Here is a 22,040-nt window from a genome sequence, read left to right as displayed (position 1 = left end):
CCGTCAACTTTTACTGCTTATCTATCTGTGATTTTGTCAGCGGTGTAAAGCATCTTCAGTGTATTTAGTGACCTGGTGAGGAGTTAGATAAACAGATAAACTCCGTGCCAGTGCATTAATGAGACAGGGTAAGTAGGTGCGCTGAATTAATGATCCCAGATAGAAGTTGCCTGTTGTCCCTGTGCATGATTTCAAAGATATATGCTTTGCTTTCAGGGCCGTGCTCGAGTCCGCGCCTCCGCCGTTTCCTCTTGCAGGAGACCATGTGAGTTTTCTCACTTTGTGTTGTGGTTGTTTCGTGGTGTTTCCACCGAAGCATGGCATGCTGTTCTGCCACCCGGGGTTTAGGCAACTGGTCCTTCTCTCTGTAATTCTGCAACCAGCCACACTCCCCCTTTGTTTTATCCCTTTATTGTCTGTTTTATCCGATTTCCTTTGCTTCCAACGAAAAAAATCAACACAGGTTATCACTGTGCACGACTGGATTCTCTTCTCTTGGAAGTGCACCAACCATCCCTTTTGGATGGCCACGCTCACAAATGCCACTTGAAGATTGCTTTGAAACACCATCTGTACGACTGACACTTGTTTTGCATATTATCTCTTTGTGTTTTTTAGCCGGAGTTCTCTAAATGTCCATCACGCGTTACTCATCTCCGTTCTCAGCCAGTGCCAGCACTTCAAGTTCAACCTATCGTGTCTGCCTGTTCGATATCCATAACTTATTAAATCGCAAGGCTTTAAAGTAACAGTTGAGGAAACACACAGAGAGCGTACGTGGACTGTGTGTGCAGCATTGTAATCCACCTAGACGGTCGAAAGAACGGTACCCGGCACTCCGTGTGCCCAGGGCGACCGGAATGGGAAGATGAAAGCTCTGTGTTTACTCAGGTGGAGAAGCTTTCTGCAGAGAAGCAACGTGCCTCTGATGCTTTGATCCTTTTTGTCTGTTTATATGGATGTGTACAATTGTGTCAGTCGTACAGCGCGGGGAAAAAAATGGCACGAAAAGAGTATCTGTTCTGAATTACCAGGCAATATTGACCTATTTGTTAACAGGAATAGAAACTCCTGGGATACGACTGACGTTGTTCCAGCGAACGCGGGCTTGTGCGAGATCCGCAGGCCATGGAACGAGTTGTTTCATGCTTTGTTTCTGGCGTTAGTGTTTAATTAGCAGAACACTGTCCCTTACCAGTTTGGTCTTTTTATGTTTTTGCCAGAACCCCTCCCTTGTTTGTTCGTTTCTTTTATTTACGAGTTCAGCACGCTTTGGTTTGTGCTAGCCATTACCCCGATCATCATCTGAAGTGTGGCGTCTAGACTGATGCGCTGCAGTTTCCTTTCAGTGAAAAACACCCCTGGGAGTTTGCGTGCATGCGACGGCGGGCGAGCATCTGAAGCGCGATTCGACTCGTAATTAAGTGCCGCTCTGTGGCGTTACACGCAGGATGAGATTGGGATAAGTGAGCTGGACAGAGGCCAGGATGTAGTCAGGTGGGCCGACGTCCCGTATCTCGTTCTCTGCTGGTTCTCGTGCAGACTAATGAGATCTCATCCTTCAGAAGGGTGCACAGTCTCAGAAAAGCTTTGTTGCTAGTCACATCCTGTATCCAGACTGAACTCACCTGCGGGGGAAAGATGTGAATTCAGCAAGGAAGAGAAGACTAGGGATGGGAATTGTAAGGGATTTAATTGTTTTGTTTCAGATTCCGATTCCTTTTTTTTTAATACTATATATTATACATTACATTTACAATATACTTTATAAATAATGATGAACATATAGTTTGATGGATAAAAGGTCATTTCATTTAAGGTAAAATAATTTAACAATAATTGTGACCCTGGACCACAAAACCATTCATAAGGGTAGATTTATACATCACATGAAAGCTGAATAAATAAGATGTTGTTAGGATGATAAGACAATATTTGGCTGAGATGAAGCTATTTGATAATCTGGAATCTGAGGTATCTAAATATTGAGAAAATTGCCTTTAAAGTTGTCCAAATAAGAGCAACACATTACTACTAATAATACATTTTTGATATATTCACAGTTGGAAATTTACAAAATATCTTCATGGAGCATGATTTTTACATAATATCCTAATGACTGGATTTGTGGCCCAGGGTCACAATCTTACAATAATTTGTAGCTTATACTAAAATGACCATGTATCGTTTGAGGGAAGAAAAAAAATCACTAAGTTTATCACTAAACACTACATAAATAATGTAGGGGTGTAGTTATTTTTCTACCGGTATTGATTTTCTGTATTATTAATTTTTGAATAATATATCTTGGTAAATTTTTCATTTATTATATTATGGCTTTCACTCATCAGTTAAAAGTTAAATTTAAGTGCGTACACACATACATACATACATACATACATACATACATACATACATACATACATACATACAGTGCCATATAAACAACCAGTCTGTAATTATTTAGAGAGCGAGTTTATCCCCCTAAAATTATATCTGCCGTTATTGTTTTTCACCCTCATGATATTTTAAAACTGCATGAGTTTATTTCCTCAGTGGAGGTTAAAATGAGATGTTAGGAAGGATGATTTGATACCTTTTTACTTTAATTTTATAGGAAAAAGATGCAGTGAATGGTGACTGAGACCGTTATTCTGCCTAACATCTCATTTTGCTTTCGACAAAAAAAGTTCATACATCCTTAAAATATCATGAAGGTTAGTAAATGATGACCAAATTGCATCTCATAAACGCAAGTACAACATAAGGCAGTTACATTTTCACGGTTTATTTAGGGTTGAAAATAAAAAAACATAATTACAAAAATAGTAATCATTGGCGGTTCAGTGGTTGAGTCAAATGTTAATTCAATAACTGCACCGACTGCAAAAAATCCTTTAAAAAATATATTCGAGTCATTCGTTTAACGTAAAAAATATGTTACTTCTGGAATTTTTTTTTTTATAAAGTTGCACTGAATAAAAACTTCTTGTGTCTCAACTCTAGAGAACCCATAGTCACAGAGGGATCGTGTGAAAAAGAAAGAGATGGGGGAAGGGATGGTGGGAGAGCAAGAGACGTGCGCTTGAAAGTCAGCCAAAAAGAGAATAGATTAGGTGTAACACAAAAGGGATATATAGATCTAGAGTTCTTCTGAGGTTAATAGAGAGATAGCAACACATGCCAGTCATTAGAATGACTCCATCTGGGCTTTCTGTTGAAGAAGCATCAGGTGGAGTGAGAGTGTGTGGGTGCTGCTGTGGCGTGAGAACATTCATCAGGGGGAAGTAGTTAAAACTCACGAATGCTGTGGATGTGTCCGAAAAGTTTTGTAAAATTTGTAAAAGGGCATCAAGGCAAGTCTGAATTGCGTAATGTAAGATCTACACGATTAATCATTAAAAGATTGCGATCTTATTCCAAACACTTGCGCTATATATTCCTAATTGACAACAATTGTCCTGTCTATTAAACCTATGACAGTATCCCACCGGAACATTCAGATCTGCGTTGGCGCTGCCACTGAGCCGGAGAGAGCATTTGTCATGTATAAATATTAAACAACCACATTTCAACAACGCAGTATAATTATTTCTGTTATAAATATTCAAATCATCTCAGAAGTATACAAGATACAAGTTTATAGTTTGTATATAAACACTTATGTCTACAATAGCGCTCTAACCTTTTGAAGGTAACTTGGTATTTCAAATAACAATTGTATCGGTTGCATCACCAGTAGGTGGCTACAAATGACTGTTAAAAATGTATTTGTCATGGAATCATTCAAGAGATTCTTCCAATATGTTGATTCATCCAGTCATGAAACAAGTGAAGTCTTTATAGGCCCTATTTTAACATTCTGAGCGCATGGTGCAGGTGCACTTAGGACACGTCCACTTTTTCTGAAAATAAAATTGGTCAGTATACCAGGCGCATGGTCTAAAAGGGTTGTATGTAGTCTCTTAATGATTCATGGGTGTGTTTTGGGCATAACGTGCAACAAACCGATCATAGTCTAATCTCCCATTCCCTTTAAAAGCCAGTTGAGCTCGGACCATGGCGGATTCGCTGTTTACATGACAGAATTTGCAAGCGGAAAGACTGAACGCTTCTCCAAAGAGGAATCCTTTTTTTTCATGTTTAAATTTTTGTGTGTGTTGCTGTGCATCCCTGTGTGTGTAAAACGCGGAGTGTAGGCCCGTTGTGCACCCGCGATATGCGGATATTACTAATGTGCTCTTTAAATAACAAAAAATATTGTGCTATTGACTTTAGAGTCAGTCAGTTTCAGTTGCCTCACAATGCCAACAATGTGTCTGAACGCATTTTCAGACCAGCCCATGGGTGAATTTATGGGCGCAAGTGCATTTGCTTTTTTAAAAATGTGGCGTTGGAATTGAAAATAACTGCGTTGGGCTGAAACTAGCAAAAAACACTTGCCTAGTGTCACATTGCGCCAGATTTTTGATAGGGCTCTATGAGTGAGTCATTGAATCATTTATTTATACCGATTTGTAAAAGATTATTCTGTTAAATTAATTTAACATTTTTAAATTGACAGCAGCAAAAAAAACTTTAGTCAGAACCTCAAGTAAATTACATGTTATTTAAAAAAAACAAAAAACAACCAACAACCTTTCATCAACCATGCATCACTCTTATGTTCAAATATGTCCTCATTCGCTTTCTGTGGAAAGGAGGCCACCTTTCCCGTCCTTTCTCCTTTTTTTTTTTTTTTTTAAAGCACAGACCTCTTAGTTTGTTGTTTTTTGCTCCGCTGGCCTGTAAAAACATGTCCATGATAACTTTGTCAAGGTAAAAACTGTGATCCTAAGTCCTGACAGAAGGTCTGAGTCCCTGTGGACAGAGCTGACTGGAGACTGCCCGCAGGGTGCTCCGCCATTAGCAGAAGGTGAGCGCAGGCTCAGCCTATCCGGCCCCCTTCAGGGCTGCTATAATAGAACGCACATGCAACACCTCACTATGGACAGATGGCCATGAGAGGCAGGAGCGTTGCGCCACAATAAAGAAGTTAATAAATAATTATAGAAACGGTGACATTCAGCGATAATAGAGATTAGAAACACGCATGCACCTTTATTGAAGTTGCTTTCCAACCAGGCCGTTGTTTCGTCTGTCAGAGGAAGTAAAGTCACATTCCTCAGCTCTGGCTGCCCTGGAAACAGATTTGATTTTGCACGAATCCCCTTCAGAATATTTATGAGTCTCTGGTTATATGTCCAACTCTTTGCAATATGAATATGACACGGCATAGTTTGGGTTGCAGGTAACAACTATTTTGATCAATTTAAAATTAAAAATTACAGTTTGAATGCAGCAGAACCTTTATAAAGCAGAAGTCACCAACCCTCAACTCAACCAATTGTATGACTTAATTTGATTTTAATATTTAATTATTTTCTTTCTTTCTTTCTATTATAGGTAATTCACCCTAGAATGAAAACAATTTATTTTCTCTCATGTTGTTCCAAACTTACTTACGTTCTGGGGAACAGAGTACTAATGCAATTAACATTTGATTTGTATATTCTGTTGTTTTAATGGTAGATGGCAAACCAATGTAGAAGACTTATTTCTGCCACCTATTGGCCTGTAGTCTGATGTGCTGGACTCTGCATAGGATAACCTTGGAACACACTATAAAAGGGCTTCAATATCAGGTTGTTTCTCACTAAAATTGCTCTTTGAGGATTATTATTGTGAGTTGTATAGAATTAAAACCAACTGGAGCACTTGGAAAATTTTCAGTAAACCGCATGTACTTTGTTTGCTGGCACACTCGAGTCTTTTAAACATTAAAGCGAGTCACAATGTACTGCCAGTGAATTCAACAAATAGGATATTCATTAATTAATTTGCTTTTGTGTTCCAAAGAACAAAGAAGTCATACAGGTTTGGAGCGACATGAGGGTAAGTAAATGATGACAGAATGTTCATTTTTGGGTTTCTTGATTACTCACTTTCTATGGTATTGTAAGAATATAATGATCAAATCTAAATGGGTATGTCTAATGGAATTGCTAGTTTAAAGTGTTGTCACTGATGGAGGTTCTTTGTGCCCAGCGCAAATACTTGAATAATCAAAGGTTGACTAGACTGGTAGTTATTCATATTGTTTATTATTACCAATTGAATAGTTTCAGACTAGATCGACTGATCCAGTTACACCCTCAATTAATTCTTCTGCACGTATGTTGAGTTCAGCATATGTCATTGGTTGAAGGACACTCAGTCCTGGAATGTAATGCTGCAATACAGGCCTTACCATTGCCAACAGACTCCAGAAATCAATGAATATATTAATTTACTGGAGTAGCAAGGTTCACACCGTCTTCATCTGGATTTCATGCGATCGTACAGGAAATAATTTATGGGCCCGCCTCACCTCTGCGTTCTTTTATTAAGGCCCAGACCAGATTACCATTTTTGCAGTTGTTTCAAGTTCCCTTGTTATTCTTGGCAGTGATATTTTCTCTCAAGTTTCTCTCTCTCCATCCATGCCACAATGTGACAGTCACCCACCCACGGCCTCCTCTTGCATCTCCTGCCTCACTTCCCAGCCTCTCCATCTCGCTGTCAGACTCCTGTACTCCTGTAACACGTTTTCAAACACGTTCCCAAACTCCTGCTTTGCTCATTACTATTTTATTAACCTGTAAATCAATTTAGATAACGAGATGAACGAATGAATGAAAGTAGGAATTATCAGTTGTATTTCTCCCTCTCTTCGCGCTCTCATATATATATATATATATATATATATATATATATATATATATATATATATATATATATATATATATATAATATTTATATATATATATATATATATATATATATATATATATATATATATATATATATATATATATATATATATTTCTCCCTGTAGCACGTAATTAGGTTTATGAAAATTGGTAAATTGCATTTGCCTTTGTTCAGTGCAGATTAGTGCTGTTGGAGTCCCCTTTTAAAATATTTGCCATTTCAAATTATCATAATTCAATTCCAAAACTCAATACCTTTTAGTGTTGCAGATATCTTATCGTGAATTACTGCATGGTTGTTGAAAATTGCTCAAGCCTGTTTTTCTTGACCCCTCGGACCTGACATTTTGTTCAGTGTTTAAATTAAAAGCACTGAGAAACAGCGCGACCAAATTATATCCATTCCAGCCCTTTTGCTCTCATTCCTCCCCACCTCCCCCATCCCGCCTTCGCCCACCATCATGGTCTAATTTTTATCCAAATAATGTTTTCATCCTCTGTTTAAACCCACATAAGCGCTAATGCATCGTATCTGCAAACCGCCACAAGCCATTGTTTTTTGTTAGCATGTAAAGCTTTTGATTTTTCTCTCCACTTCACTGAATTTCCTTTCTGTCATTTGTACACATCATGTTCATCTGTCTCCATGTTGTTTTGTTCTCCCCTCTCCCCTTTCTCTTCCCATGGGTGCAGTAAACAGAAGCAGCCCGCGCCAGCAGCACAATGCAGGTAGGGTGTATTTCTGTGTAGAGCTGCTCTGTCTCTAATCAAAGGCAGGGAGCTTTATCCACCAATCCTCACCTTGGCTAATTGAGGGAAACCACAGAGCTTTTAAATTGCATCAACAAATAATCACACGCAAATGTCTTAATTGCCGTGGAGCTGTATATGAAATTACTGTGATTGTTGCGTGCTAATCTTATCAGCTCTGTCCTAATCGTCTCTGTTGGGGACACGTTGATTGCTTGCTTTATTTTAATCCACGCTGGGATATTCTGCAGTCTTTCCCCTCCAAATCAGGTGGCGTTTTTGTGGGAACTGCTTTCGCTTTTGTAAAGATTGTCACAAAAAAAAAAATGCAAATCACAAACCTGCAGCGTAAGCTTGACATTGAGCATTGCAGTAAAACATGACGGATAGAAAAACGGCGGATGCGAATATCCGCCTAAGGAGACGTCGGTCAGTCATTTAAACCCCAGATTTGTGCGCGATATGGGTGAAATGGAGGAAGACTTGCATATACATATTTGTAGTGCAGACCTCCGACGCGGTTACAGGAAAAATGTCAATAAGCTGCAAATCACACCTATATTTATTTCTGTCTGCTATATTTGCATCATGTGGTGGGTGCACAGCAGGTGCAGGGAAAAGTCAGACCTGTCAGCTTTGCTTTTGCATATTCTCTTATGTGTGGTTTTAGCTGTTAATGGTAGTCATGGAAAATTGTAACATTTTGTACCCATAATACAATCGAGCTAATGGCGTAATGTGCTCTGTGGTACCAGTAAAGTGCATAAATCTGCTGCCAGTGTTGTTTTTGGTAAGGTATGAAGTGTCACTGGATGGAAAGATGTATTGTAAAGTTAGCTTGAAGGTATGTGGGGACTGTTCCATAAATTCAGGAAGTGTTTTAAGGAGAGATGCCAAGATTTTTCCTGTATTGATCCACTGCTTGTCCCCTTCCCCACAGGTAAAATACCAAACTGGTGGAATTAATGCTGCTTAAAATACTTTACGATCTTTAGACTTTTACGATACTTCCGCTGTCAAAGCTCAAGGGCACATGTAATAGAATTACGTTTTTGATTTCAGAAACTTGGCGTTTGGCATTACATATCGGGTAGAATGGCTTTTGTACTGTACTAAGAGAAGCCAAAAGATGAGCTGTGATCTTGCAGTTATGCTGTGCCATGTTTCAGAGGGTTGCCCCGGTGGAGATGACTGACAGATTTTGTCAACCCAAGTGAAAGCATGACAAATATGGTTGTGGCATTGATGTAATAGCTGACTTAAAGGGAGAAAAGTGACTTGCAGTCTTTCATAATGAATATTTAAAAGAGTTTGGACAGAAGTGAAGTATGAAGGCCTGTTTGTTGAGTCTAATGGTTTCATATATATATATTATATCAAATAACATGTCAGTCATCTTTGATAATAGCTGCTTGTGTGTGTGTGTGTGTGTGTGTGTGTGCATAATGAAATATTAGTGTCCGATACACACTGAATAGAAATAGGTTTTCAGTAATGATGTAGATTGTAAACATGTTTGGACATTTGGCAAACTTGATTGAATTTGTTTCTCTTTTTTGGCTCATACATTTTTTTGGACATTAAGTATAATCTCCATGCATGTTTTATTGCAGTTTTAATTTATGTTTTAAAATCAGTGAAAAGAGTAATAACAAAGAATAAACAGGTGACACCAAACAGATTGTAGTAGTTTATAAAAAAGCCGTTATAATGATCATAATAATTTATCGTTCCCACCAGCACCTCTGTTTATTGGGCAGCTGCTGTTGGAGGAATTAAAGTGAAAATTATCATAAAATTTGAAGTAAGCTTGTGACAGATGGGTTTCTATACTCTCCGTACCGACATTGTACATATTGTGTATTACCAGGGATATTACTTTTAATGTCACTCAATTGAAGCATCAAGGGCCTGTATTGCGTTAGTAAAACTGGATTTTTTTTTTTAATACAAAGTGGTTCTCAGTAGTTTCTTTTACAAGGGAAGGAAATTAAATGCCCTTAATAAATCATTCAAAGGATGGCCATATATGTAATTGATTTCATATTGGTTGTTTTAAATGAAGTCCATAACAGTCTCATGAGATGGGCAATGTGAAATGGGCCATTTTGCCCTGGAAATTTGCCATACATAGATCTTATTGTAGATTAGCCTTTGACTGAAAGGTGAGCATTAGGAAAATTCGACCCCAAAAGGAAAATGACACCATTGTTTTTCCTAGAAAAATAAAAGCTTTGTGCAACATGAGGTGAGTTAATACTGACAGAAGTTTAATATTTGGCTAAACTATCTCTTTATCTTCACAAGACGTTTGAAGTGGAATAATTCCTCACTGATGATCCCTGGAATTGCTTGTGCGATCACATGCATGTGGAACGAATCGGGAACACTGAGCTATTAGCCTTTGTGCAATCCTTGCGCAAAACTTTTTAATGCTTCTTATTTATGACTTCAGCATTTTGTGCACTTTTTTTATCATTATTTCTAAATTGCCAAGACCGCTTTGTATATCCCTCGTGTAGCTCATTTATTTATCAGTGAAGGTTACGCTCAAAACCATGCAGCCATGCTTTTTTTTTTTTAAATCCCCTTGCATCTTTCTAACTTTCTGGAGCATATTAACACTGCCTCAAGAAAACAATGAGCCTTTCCACCAGCGCCATCTCTCTCTTTCCCTCGCTAGTCCATCAAAAAACCCAAGTGCATTCTCGCCCAGAGTTGTAGTGTGCATCTCCGAGTTTTAAACAAACGGCTGTGCTGGATACCTGTCTCCATATGGATCCTATTAAAACCTCACGCAGCCATCTGTAGCCTAACCATGCTGTGATATCTCCAAACCGCTTCCCTCAGCTCTGCTCTAGTTTGGCAGCCGTGCTCAGCCGTGATGCTTTTGCTGCTTAGATTGTATGCAGAGAGGTGCCGCTTGTTACTATCGCAACACTTCTGTGTCCTGTATGAATTTTGATTAGCTTGTGAAGGAACTGTATATTTACATGTCAGGTTTAAAGGATTATGGCTTGGTTCCTGCCTTCAACCATAATCTAGTCTTGCCATTTATAGAACACGACCTGCTGCTCACTCCATACTGCTCTTAATGCTTGCCAGTATCTTCCGAGAGCAGTCATGTATGAAGCACTGCTGATACGGAAACGCCTTTTTCGCTCTGTGCATCTGCAGGTTTTTAGTTTCTTTTCAAGCCTACCGTCCCATACGTTAATGTGTATTGAAGCTCGATTTGATTGCGGTACAAGATAGTGCCCCCTGATGGTGGAGTATTTGCGTAGTCTGAACTCATGCGCACAGATGTGCTTTTAAAAAATGTAAAGGCTGGGGTTGTAACACATTTAGTTTCAACATTTGTGTACCTCATAGAGACAGATTTACTAACAGCTTGTACCAGTGCAAACCCTCTTTTGGCGTTAAACTACTATCAGGATTTGCTAAAGACACGCAGTGAAAAATTAGCGTTTAACCCTCTGCACGCACCTTGGCAATAGAATCGTGTTGTCTGTATTAATTCGAACTGATTTGCTGAAATCAAAATGATGAAGGTAATAGATGAGCACCAGCCAATGAGATTTGCGCATTAGCCCCGGCCACTAGCGGAGAAATCTTCTGCTTGTTCTTAAAAGATGTATAATTCCAAATGAACTCCGTTGTTTTGACTGGAAAATGCAACAAAGAATATGGTTTACGGTTCTGTGTGGTATTTAAGACTCTTTTGCATACACTATAAAAAAAAAAAAAAAGGGAAATTTTGAACTTTTGCAGTACAAACGGCTTGGATGTTTAAGTTATTTCAACTTAAATTATGTTAAACATTTCTTTAAAGGTCCTGTTCTTTGCGATCCAATCTTTCAAACTTTAGTTAGTGTGTAAAGTTGCTGTTAGAGCATAAATGACACCTGTAAAATTATTCATTCTATGTTCAATGCCAAGCGAGATATTTTATTTAACAGAAGTTCCCTTTCAAAGCCTACAGCGAACGGCCGGTTTGGACTACAGCAGGAAGTGCAGGGATGTAATGACGTCACTAGAACCGTTTGTTGACTAACCCTCCGCCCACAAGAACACGCAAAATAGGGGGCGTGGTCTTGTTGCTCTCCCACGTGGAGAAGAGCGTGCATTCAGCGCTTGAATCTCCCCGTTATGGTAAGAGGCGGGACCTTTCTGGGCAAAGTGCGCTAAGCTGCTGTCCAATCACAACACGAGAAGGGCTGGCCCAATCAGAACTCGGTACGTATTTCTGAAGGAGGGACTTCATAGAACAAGGAAATCATCAGGCCATTTTTAGGACAGAGGAATCAGCGGTGTACAGATAAGTAAATTGTGTGAAAAATACTGTTGTTTTTTTTTACACGCGAAACATGAACTCATGTTATATTGCACACTGTAAACACAATCAAGGCTTCAAAAACACACAAAAATGGAACCTTCAACTTATTTAAATGAGTTAAAACAATGTAAAAACAAATGTTGTCATAACTTATTGAACATATAATTTTTTACAGTGTACCGTAAACTCTAGAGTGAAGGCTTCGCGCTAGAGTTTACGGTATGTTACATACAGCAACTCTGCACATCCGTTGAGCTGGACTGAAATAGACAGATCGCTTAAGGGAGAGCGAAAGAGTTTCTGAGTGTTCAGCGATTGAAAATATATCTATTCAAAACTTATTCTTAACCTCTAACACACACAGGCGAGTAAAATCTAAGCATTTTTTTGCTTAGGCCACTGATATATAATACTTACTATTACTTAGTCGCCCAGAGTAAAAATTTACTCGCATTGTAGAGGGTTGGGTGCTGAAAAGCCATGGACAGGATTATTTTTGTGGCTGACCTTATTGCAAATGTATTTGTACTAGTTTCCGTTACAGATGCATAATTTTTGGGAGGAGAGTACTTAAAGGTCCACTGAAATCAAAATTGAATAAGCTGGTATGTTCCAAAACTATGACAAAACGTGCATTTAGGAGATATAAGCATTCAAAATTCCCACTTCCTTAAAAACAAATCTCAGATTTTGGTGACATCATCGCAGACTTCACGTTCTCGTCAAATCTTCTGTCCAATCAAAATGCTCTCTAGAATCTAAAGCCCGCCCCCTACACTGCTGAAGCTGCTGCTGAAATCGGTCCGTTGTTAACACACATTTACTAATTTCTACATGGTGAAAGGCATATAGCACACTATATATGTGATAAGAAACGATTCAGTGAAAATATGCTTTCATTTGAGGCGAATAAAGTCTGTTTTCACGTTAGTTTCACACACCACAGCAGCGCACACACCCCAACGACTCTGGTCTAAATTTAGACTACAGACACGAGAGCGCAACGCTGATCATATGTGCGAGTCTGCGCTGACAACGAACATATCGACCCATTTGAATTCTAGACAGAATGCTTCATTTCAAAAGTGATATGGAGGAGATTATGATGGTAAACAATTAGAGGAAACTGGCTTTACCAAACAGAAAAAGGTCAGCTCTTGCGCTCTAGTCAAACTGTATATTAACGAAAAGCTTTTGGCTGTTTCAAAAAAGGGGAGGAGCTGCTAACAGCTGAAGCCATTTCAGGGGAAATTACGTCAACACATTGAATAATTCGGCGTGTTCCAAAGCACTTCGGTGGGCCTTTAAATGAATCATGCAAGATTATTTACTAAGGTTTGCACTCGTCAATTTACTGGCATTTGCATCATTATTTACCGCCCCTAAAAAGCATATCTTAAACCAGATGCTAACTGGTAGATTGCATCGGTCATTATGAAAATGTTCCGGCTGCATCTGTAGATCATGTGCAGAACTTTCCTCTCTTATTGTTTTTTCTATGGGATTGTGCTAACTTCCCCTGTTTAGTAAATCTTGTCCATGGTCTCTAATGTTCGCCAATGCTGAACTTATTTATTTGATCAAAATACAGTACTATTGTGAAGTATTATTACATAGTATGAATATTTTAAGGCTTTTTCAAAAATAATCTATGGCAAAGTAACATTTTCAGCAGCCATTACTAGTCTTCAGTAGTCTTTATTTCTAGTCAGCCATTGGTCTTCACTGTCACATCCTTCAGAAATAGTTCTTATATGTTCTAATATATCGTTGTAATATATCGGTCTCAGAAACATTTCTTCTTATTATTGAAAACAGTCATGCTGCTTAATATTCTTGTGGAAACCAAGAAACATTTTTTAAGGATTCTTTGAATAGAAAGTTCCAGAATTTTTTTTTTTTAGAAACAATTTACCAGGAGTAAATTTACTTTGCAATTTACTTGGAACTTTTGTTTGTCAATTATTTGTTTTATATAACATTTATTTATTAACATACATTTTTAAATGTATCCATTATGTATAATTTGGCATTTATAATGGTTAAACTTACACTGCCATCCTCCTGTTATAATACTGCAGATTTGCAAAGCCTTTTATACAAATCTCTGTTAGTTATTATTTTGCTTGATGTTCTCAAAAGCCAGTTTGTTTGTCAGATTATTTTCTGCTCATTTGCACCATTTTTAAATGTTGGGATGAAATATGAAAACACTTCTTTTCCTTCTATGAAATATTCAGTTAATCGTTATTTATAACTCAGAAAATCAAGAACTCATTAGTTTAAATCTCAAATGTGGAACAAAGTTGCCGTACAGTATTTGCGTGCCGATAAACTGCCGATAATGTGTTTTTTTTGTTTGTTTTTTGAGGATCGTAATTGAAAATCACTGCAATCGGCACATTCATCAAAAGCAAGATTTCAGGTTTGTTCATCTCTGAGAATAGGCTGGATTTAGAAATTAATTAGCACTCTATTATTTTCTGGACTGCAGACTGCAGTGAGACTAGAGCAAAGAAAGGATCTGTGGTGAAATGAGAGAGAGATAGAGATAGAAAAAGAGACTGGAGCAGTCAAATGCTTGAAGTGGACTATAATTGTGGCCGAATTGTGTGTCTCTGTGAGAACTCTGCTTTTACTGACCTGTCCGGGGCATTGCAGTATGCTTTATCTGAAGAAGCTCTGAACACTTTGGGCTGGAGACAAAGATTTGCAGCTGTGGATAACACCTGGAGCATTTTCTGTTTTGGCTTTGTGCTTGGCCTAGTTACTTTTGAGTTGGCTAGATTATATTGTAAAAACTGTGCAAAGAACTAAACTATACATTTATTTAACTTTTAAATCCATTCAGATTGTTGTTCTGGACAAAATGTGTCTTAGTTAATTAATTGTTGTTTTTTTTATTAAAAGCAGCTGTTCAGAATAATCAATGTTAGTAACTTAATTTTCTTAGTCATTTAATATAGTTTGAAATGACCTCATTTTTCTTTACGGTAAACATGACTATTGAATTAAAAAGCAATTTTGCCAAAAGTTATACTTTAGTTGGAAATTAAATTAGGTAAGAGTTGTTTCCTTAAATTTACTTTGGGAGCAATCCTGTCTAAATTTGTTTGTAGCTGAAAATAGACATTTACTGGCAATATACAGTACATTATAGCTTCTGTTTCAAATCCTAGTGATTTTTCTCCATAGGCATCAAAGGCAGTTCCAGGCATACAATTTAATTATGCTTCCCACTAAGATACCTTATTTTGGTCAAATTTTAAGGCAGCATCACATGTATCCTTTGTGGAAAAAACAACCCCATAATGCAATTAGAAGTGGGTATAAATGAAATATTAACTATTTGACTATTTAAAATATAAAAAAGGTAATACTGTAAAATATGTTTTCAAAATATTTAGAATGTTTAAAAAATATTCTGCGATGGCAAAGCTGAATGTTTCTTACAGTATCACAATGTTAATATTGCATTGAGTGCATTTAAATCTATAGTGAGTCAGTGTTACACCCTATTTAGATATAGACACTTCATATTTTTCGGTTTTATTTATTTATTGTTGTTGATTGTTTTGTTTTTGTTTTTAAATTCTGTAGCACTTTGAGATTTTGTTTAATATAAAGTGCATTATAAATAAAATTTATTATTATTATTATTATTATATAAGTAACTTAAAAGGCTGCTCCCTATGTAGTCAGCAAGATAGTTCACTAGGTTCTGAAACGGAGCCATTGATTTACAGTATCTAGGGCTGGAACAACGGTTATTTTTCAATAGTTTATTTTTCAATTGTTATCGAATAGTTTATTAATATTTTGGTTAATTTACCGATAGATAATAACCAGTAATTTACCAATAAATAATTAACCCTAACTAATCTGTGTATGAATTTTTACCTAATGATATTATTTATCACAGAAGTTTTTTGCAAGCCATTTTCCATGAGCTCCAAGTCTTTCTCTATGTATACACAAGGCGTGTTTCTCAAAAATATTGTTCAAAAATCTGTCTAAATCTGTGTTAGTGAGCACTTCTCCTTTGCCGAGATAATCCATCCACCTCACAGGTGTGGCATATCAAGATGCTGATTAGACAGCATGATTATAGCACAGGTGTGCCTTAGGCTGGCCACAATAAAAGGCCACTCCAACTCTAAAATGTGCAATTTTATCTCACAGCACAATGCCACAGATGTTTTGAGGGAGCATGCAATTGGCAGGAATGTCCATCAAAGCTATTGCCGGTGAATTGAACATTCATTACTCTACTATAAGCAGCCTCCAAAGGCATTTCAGAGAATTTGGCAGTTCAGATGTAATTTGACATTCAACCGGCCTCACTACCGCAAACCACGTGTAACCACACCCAAGATCTTCACTTCCAAGATCGTCTGAGACCTGCCACCCAGACAGTTACTGTAACAACGGGTTTACATAACAAAATAATTGCACAAACTGTCAGAAACGATCTCAGGGAAGCTCATCTGCATGGCCGTCGTCCTCATCTGAGTCTCAACCTGACTGCAGTTTGTTGTTGTTTTCGACTTGAATAGGCAAATGCTCACATTCGATGGCTTTGGCACTTTGGAGAGGTGTTCTCTTCACGGATGAATCCCAGTTTTCACCGTACAGGGCAGATGACAGACAGTGGTTTGCTGATGTCAACGTTCTGGACTGATTGGCCTGTGGTGGTGGGGTTATGGTATGGGCAGGCGTATGTTATGGACAACGAACACTAGTGCTTTTCATTGATGGCATTTTGAATGCACATAGATAGTATTTTTTAATATTTTGAATGACAAGATCCTAAGGCCCATTGTTGCGTCATTCATCCACGATCACCTCCTCATGTTGCACCATGATAATTTGCGGCCCCATGTTGCAAGGATCTGTACACAATTCTTGGAAGCTTAAACATCTCAGTTCTTGCATATACTCAGCGGACATATCACCCATTGAGCATGTTTAGGGTGCTTTCGGTCAGTGTATATGACAGCATCTTCTAGTTTTTGCCAATATCCAGCAACTTTGCACAGCCGTTAAAGAGGAGTAGACCAACATTACACAGTCTACAATCAAAAACCTGATCAACGTTAAGCAAATGGTGGTCACAACAGATAATGTCTGGTTTTCGGACCCCCATACAGTAAAACTACATTTTAGAGTTGGAGTGGCCTTTTATTGTGACCAGGCTAAAGCACACTTGTGCAACAATCATACTGTCTAAACAGCATCTTGAAATGTTATAGCTGTGAGGTGGATGGTTTAACTCTGCAAAGAAGTGCTCACTAAAACAGATTTGTGAACAATATTTGAGAGAAATAGTCCTTTTGTGTACATTCATCTAATGAAAAATGGGGGCAAAAACAAAAGTGGTGCGTTTAGTGTCGTGTGCGTGATTAAATGAAACCACATGTCTGCATCATACAGTCACACAAAGAACATCCAGGTGTAGTAAAATAGTCTTTTTTTGCAGTTAGTTAGTCTGGACCCCTGCATTTAGATGAACACGGAAGCAACTGAAAGCAGCTGGCTATTAGTGAGTACTGAATATACTTCATATACTCTGTACTACAGAAATGCTATCATCACATTGTTTTTTTATTTTTTATTTACTTGAAGCAAATATTGTCTTTCCCTTTATTTTCTTGTCAGAGTGCACCAAAATGCTTTGCTTAAAATGTTAAAATCCCCCAAAAAGAGTTTTCAGGTCTGTAATAAATCTAGGTGTTTACTATGAACTGCGTTCACTGTTACTTTTGTGGATTTACAGAAGAAACTTGAATCCAGTGTGAACCGTGAAATGTTTTGTTCAGTTAGGAGATCAAAGTAGCTGCTTGAATATGTTCTAACCATAGCAAAAGTGTCAAACATAGCGGTGTTCAGAAAACCGTGAAGTTTTACCACGATCGACAGTGGATAATCAAATCGAGTCCAGTCGTGCCATCCAAGTTAATCCATTTAGGAATATTTTAAATAACCAATAACAACGGTAAATGCTTTCTAACCGGTTGCAGAAGTAATGTTTGAAAAATAAGAGACTGACAACCTTATTCTAGTGCTGTGTAAAATTTCACTCTAATGGTCTAAATACTTGTCGTCTCGTCGTTTTAGAGGTAAGAGAGCCCCGGGATTTTTTATTTTTATTTTCAGATGTTCCTCCATAGAAGGTGTGCTGCTGTGGTTTATTTTGGTTTTACAGAGCGACAGAGCACCGTTTTATTCAGTCTCTAAGAAATTTTCCCATTTCAGATCGGGCTCTATATTTTTGGTAATAACGGCTGTTTTCAGCATGCCTGCGAGCTGCCGTCATTGGGGAATATAAGGGCGACGAATCGAGTCTGATTCTAATTTCACCAACAGTAATTCTGGATTGCCTCCACCACACAGTAAATAGGAGCTAAGTAAATCAGAACACTGCGCACCAAAACAGAAGTATGCGCGCATACTGCTGGTGTTTCTTCTTTTACGGCAGTGTCATTGCGCGGCTCGCCCAGCTTAATTCGCCCTGTTTAATGACTCACTGTGGAGCTGCCAGCTGTCTTTCCTATTCCTACCTCTAAACACGTTCTCATGAAATCCGTATCTATACCATGAATTGTATTTATTGTGCAATTTATATGCCAAAATGACTTTTCACATACATATGATACGCATTAGTAACTAGGATTTGTGGGTTACGCGCCAACATCACGAGCAGACAGCGTGCCAGAATCCAGTTCTCTTTCGCTTAAAACTATCATACACAGAAAGAATTATACCAAAATGTTTGTTTTGTTGAGTATTCACATAGCAGATAACATCTTAAACGAACTTAAAGAGTTCGAGAGTAAAGTGAAAAATGGGAGTAAAATGAGGAAAAAATGGCGAGAGACAGCGCATTAGTTCTGCAGCGGCAGATCTTAAAGCGACAGCAGCCATGCTGTCTGTCATCAATTTTAATCACTCACTGCTCTTGACTAAAGAACTTGTGTTGCTTTAATATGGATTAATCTATCTTTAATTCATAATTTATGCAGTGCAGACTATTTGATAACTTTGTTACATTTCTGTAGCCTATTTTCTACCTGTGAGACAGGAAGGACACGGGTAAATATGACCTAGGCATATGAGAGGATTCTTTTAAGTTGAAATTTAAAGCCTAATAAATGTTAAAAAAGCTTTCAGTTACACTGTAATGTTGAACGGCTATAATCAATGTTTAAAATTGGTGGGAAAATATTTAATGGAGACGTATCAGTTTCATTAATATTGGCCTTCATTCATATTCATACAGATATTTCATATGGATATTTCAAATATACTGTCTTTGTTTTTTTTTACATTAATTTGGTTATTTACTGTAAAATGATTGAATCATAAAATATTTTAAAAACATATAAACACTTGTTTTTAATTGTGATTAATCCAATTAATCACAGAAAATGTGATTTAATCTTTTTTTTTTTTGCGATTGACAGCACTAAAAAAAGTTTACATTAAAAATATTGCATGTTCAGGGATGACCGATTGATAAGCAGATATGGTATTGGATGTAACTTTTTACACTTTGCTAAAAGTAGCTCTCCTATCGATTTTGTCCTATCAGTGTGGCTCTCCTGAAAAAAATAGCGAAGACCACTGGTCTATGGTATCAGCCACTGTAACACATTTCCAGAATTTCATTTTACTCTATGTGCCTATAGGAATGGGCCAGGGATGGCAGGGGTTGGTGGCAATGTAAGTATCTGGATATTTGCCGCGGGGCGAGGGCTTCGATTACCTCTGTCTTTTTTGACCATACATGTGTTTGTATCCCTGGATATGTCTAGGAACTATTCTCTCATTCCTGCATGATAATCTAGAATCTAGAAGGTGTAGCAGGTTGTCACGTTGGTTATGTTGACGGATGTTTGCCTAATTCAGGTGTTAAGTGATATCATTGCGCCGAAAATGTTGCCATTATTTTGTCATTTATTGAGAAGTAGGCTAGCTGGAGCCGTTTACCTCCAGTCTATGTGCTAAGCTAGGCTAGTGGTGGGTGCGTTAAAACCGAGTTACGGCACGCACTGAGATGGCAATGGAATATTTGGACTTATCTAACTCTGGGGGATACGGCAGTGAATAAGCTAAAGTCCCAAAAAGTCGTTGTTCCTTTAATCTGTTCTTATCACACATCTAACATAACTACGAGGATGTCTCCAAGAGAAAATGTTAGCTGCTTTATTTCAATTTAGGTGTCGATGTAATTAGTGGATTTGTGTAGAATGCATCAGTTTGTAGAGTATCACAGGGGTATCACAGTATATGCATAAGCAGTACGAAATATGGAAAATCAGATTCTTGATCGTCATTTAATGGTGGGTATGTTTATGGGAGAGTATGTCAGGGGATACAGAATGATAAATGCTTTATATCTGCACAATCCTACACCATGCTTAATCACCGCACACAAGTAGAAGATCTCAATGCTCATTGAAACAGAAAATGTTTGTGCATTTCCTCTCAGAATCGTTCTCCAACTGCTCAGGGCCAATTTTCATCTGGACTATATTAGATGCACTCTCCCTCTAATTATGTTTCTTGTATAAAAAATAAAAAAAATTACAGAGATTTAGATTTATTTCTTCACGGAGAGATGCTTATTAAGTTCACATTATAGACGCACTAAGAAGGTAAATGAATGTGTGAGGTTTTATTGCGTCAGTATTTTATTCATTGTCCTCAAGCACATCATTAGCCCAATATATCACTGCAGAACACTGTTTGTCGAAGTGGGCAGAGCTGCTGAGGAAGTTATTTACCCCGGGATGCCTCTGCCTCTTACAGTAGGAAATGACAGAACATTTACTGTTTTGAACAAGCAAGGCCAGATTATTTAAGGTCTTGTGAGGGTCTGGAGAACATGCCTCACTGGAGGCCCCATTTTTGCAATTGCAAGATATCGTCACTACAGCTTTTTTGTTCCGAAAAAACTGTATTAAGAAATCGTAATTTTTCAAGCGGTTTAGTTCCTATTTAATTAATGTTGTTGTTGTCTTTATTGATTTCTTGTTTTTGTGACCCTGGTTTAAGGGTGGGTGATATGACCAAAATCTTATATCACGGTAATGAGAATTCTATTTCAAGATAACAATATATATCATATAGTTATGTTTTGCTTTTAAATAAGGTTTTTGTGATATCAAACTTTTTGAAAATCACAATTTTCAGTATCATTAAAAAAACATACTGTATAGCCTAAAAATCAAGGTGATAAAATGGTGAATGGTGATAACAAAAGAGTAAAGAAGACAAACTACAATAGAACAAAGACGCAAATGAAATAGACCTACATGAAAAATGTAAGCAATAGAGCAATAGAAGTACTACAAAACATGTATGAAGTAATCAAATACATAAACACATAGTCTTTACTGTAAATTAAGTATACGTTTATTCTTATTAAAGGTACAAAAGTGATTGTCAAGAGCAGTAAAATATTTTCTCTTTTTGTTGTTTGATTAACATTAATGACAGCAGCAGGTCAATTTGGGTGATGTAATTTTAAGATTACACTGATCCAACTGTTTATGTTAACTTAAGACATAAATGACTGTTTACTTGCAAATACATGGTCACTTTGATGTGTGTGTGTGTGTGTGTGTGTGTGTGTGTGTATATCATAGACTGTAAAAAAATATGGACGTAGTGTCCGTGACGTCATTCGTTGGATTCCGATAAGCCGTTCTGAAGCTTAAAGTAGGGGCGAGCTGGGCATTGCCATCTTGCGAGCGAGTCATCACGTGTCACTTCGGGATAACAGAAAATGGGAAAAGAGGCCGAATGTTTCCCTTACAGCCAACGTTACATTTGGATTTCACTATGCTATACAATGAGCAATACAATTTATTTTATTTTATAATAATAATAATAATTCATTTCATTTATATAGCGCTTTTCTAGGCATTTAAAGAGCTTTTACATAGAAGGGGGAATCTCCTCAACCACCACCAATGTGCAGCATCCACCTGGATGATGTGACGGTAACCATATTGCGACAGGACGCTTACCACACACCAGCTGATTGGTGGAGAGGAGACCGAGTGATTAAAGGGATAGTTCACTTCAAAATTTACATTTACATTTACATTTATGCATTTGGCAGACGCTTTTATCCAAAGCGACTTACATTGCATTGC

The 22,040-nt window shown here is 37.6% G+C and overlaps 1 protein-coding gene across 2 annotated transcripts in view; it reads left to right on the top strand.

The window, feature by feature from the left end:
• The window catches only part of ccser1 (coiled-coil serine-rich protein 1), a 111,493-nt gene that overhangs the window by 70,387 nt on the left and 19,066 nt on the right, over positions 1-22,040 (top strand). The window contains exon 10 of one of the 2 annotated variants that reach the window (XM_067413619.1): positions 7,485-7,520. The exons of the other annotated variant lie outside the window; for it this stretch is intronic. Within the exon in view, the coding sequence (XP_067269720.1) occupies positions 7,485-7,487 (3 nt within the window). The 3' untranslated portion in view covers positions 7,488-7,520. The remainder of the gene's footprint in view (positions 1-7,484; positions 7,521-22,040) is intronic. 2 annotated transcript variants of the gene reach the window in all.

The sequence above is a fragment of the Pseudorasbora parva genome, chromosome 13 (genome assembly GCF_024679245.1).
Source record: "Pseudorasbora parva isolate DD20220531a chromosome 13, ASM2467924v1, whole genome shotgun sequence".
Classification (NCBI taxonomy): domain Eukaryota; kingdom Metazoa; phylum Chordata; class Actinopteri; order Cypriniformes; family Gobionidae; genus Pseudorasbora; species Pseudorasbora parva.
The sequence above is the reverse complement of the archived record's forward strand: the minus strand, read 5'-3'. Positions and strand labels throughout refer to the sequence as shown.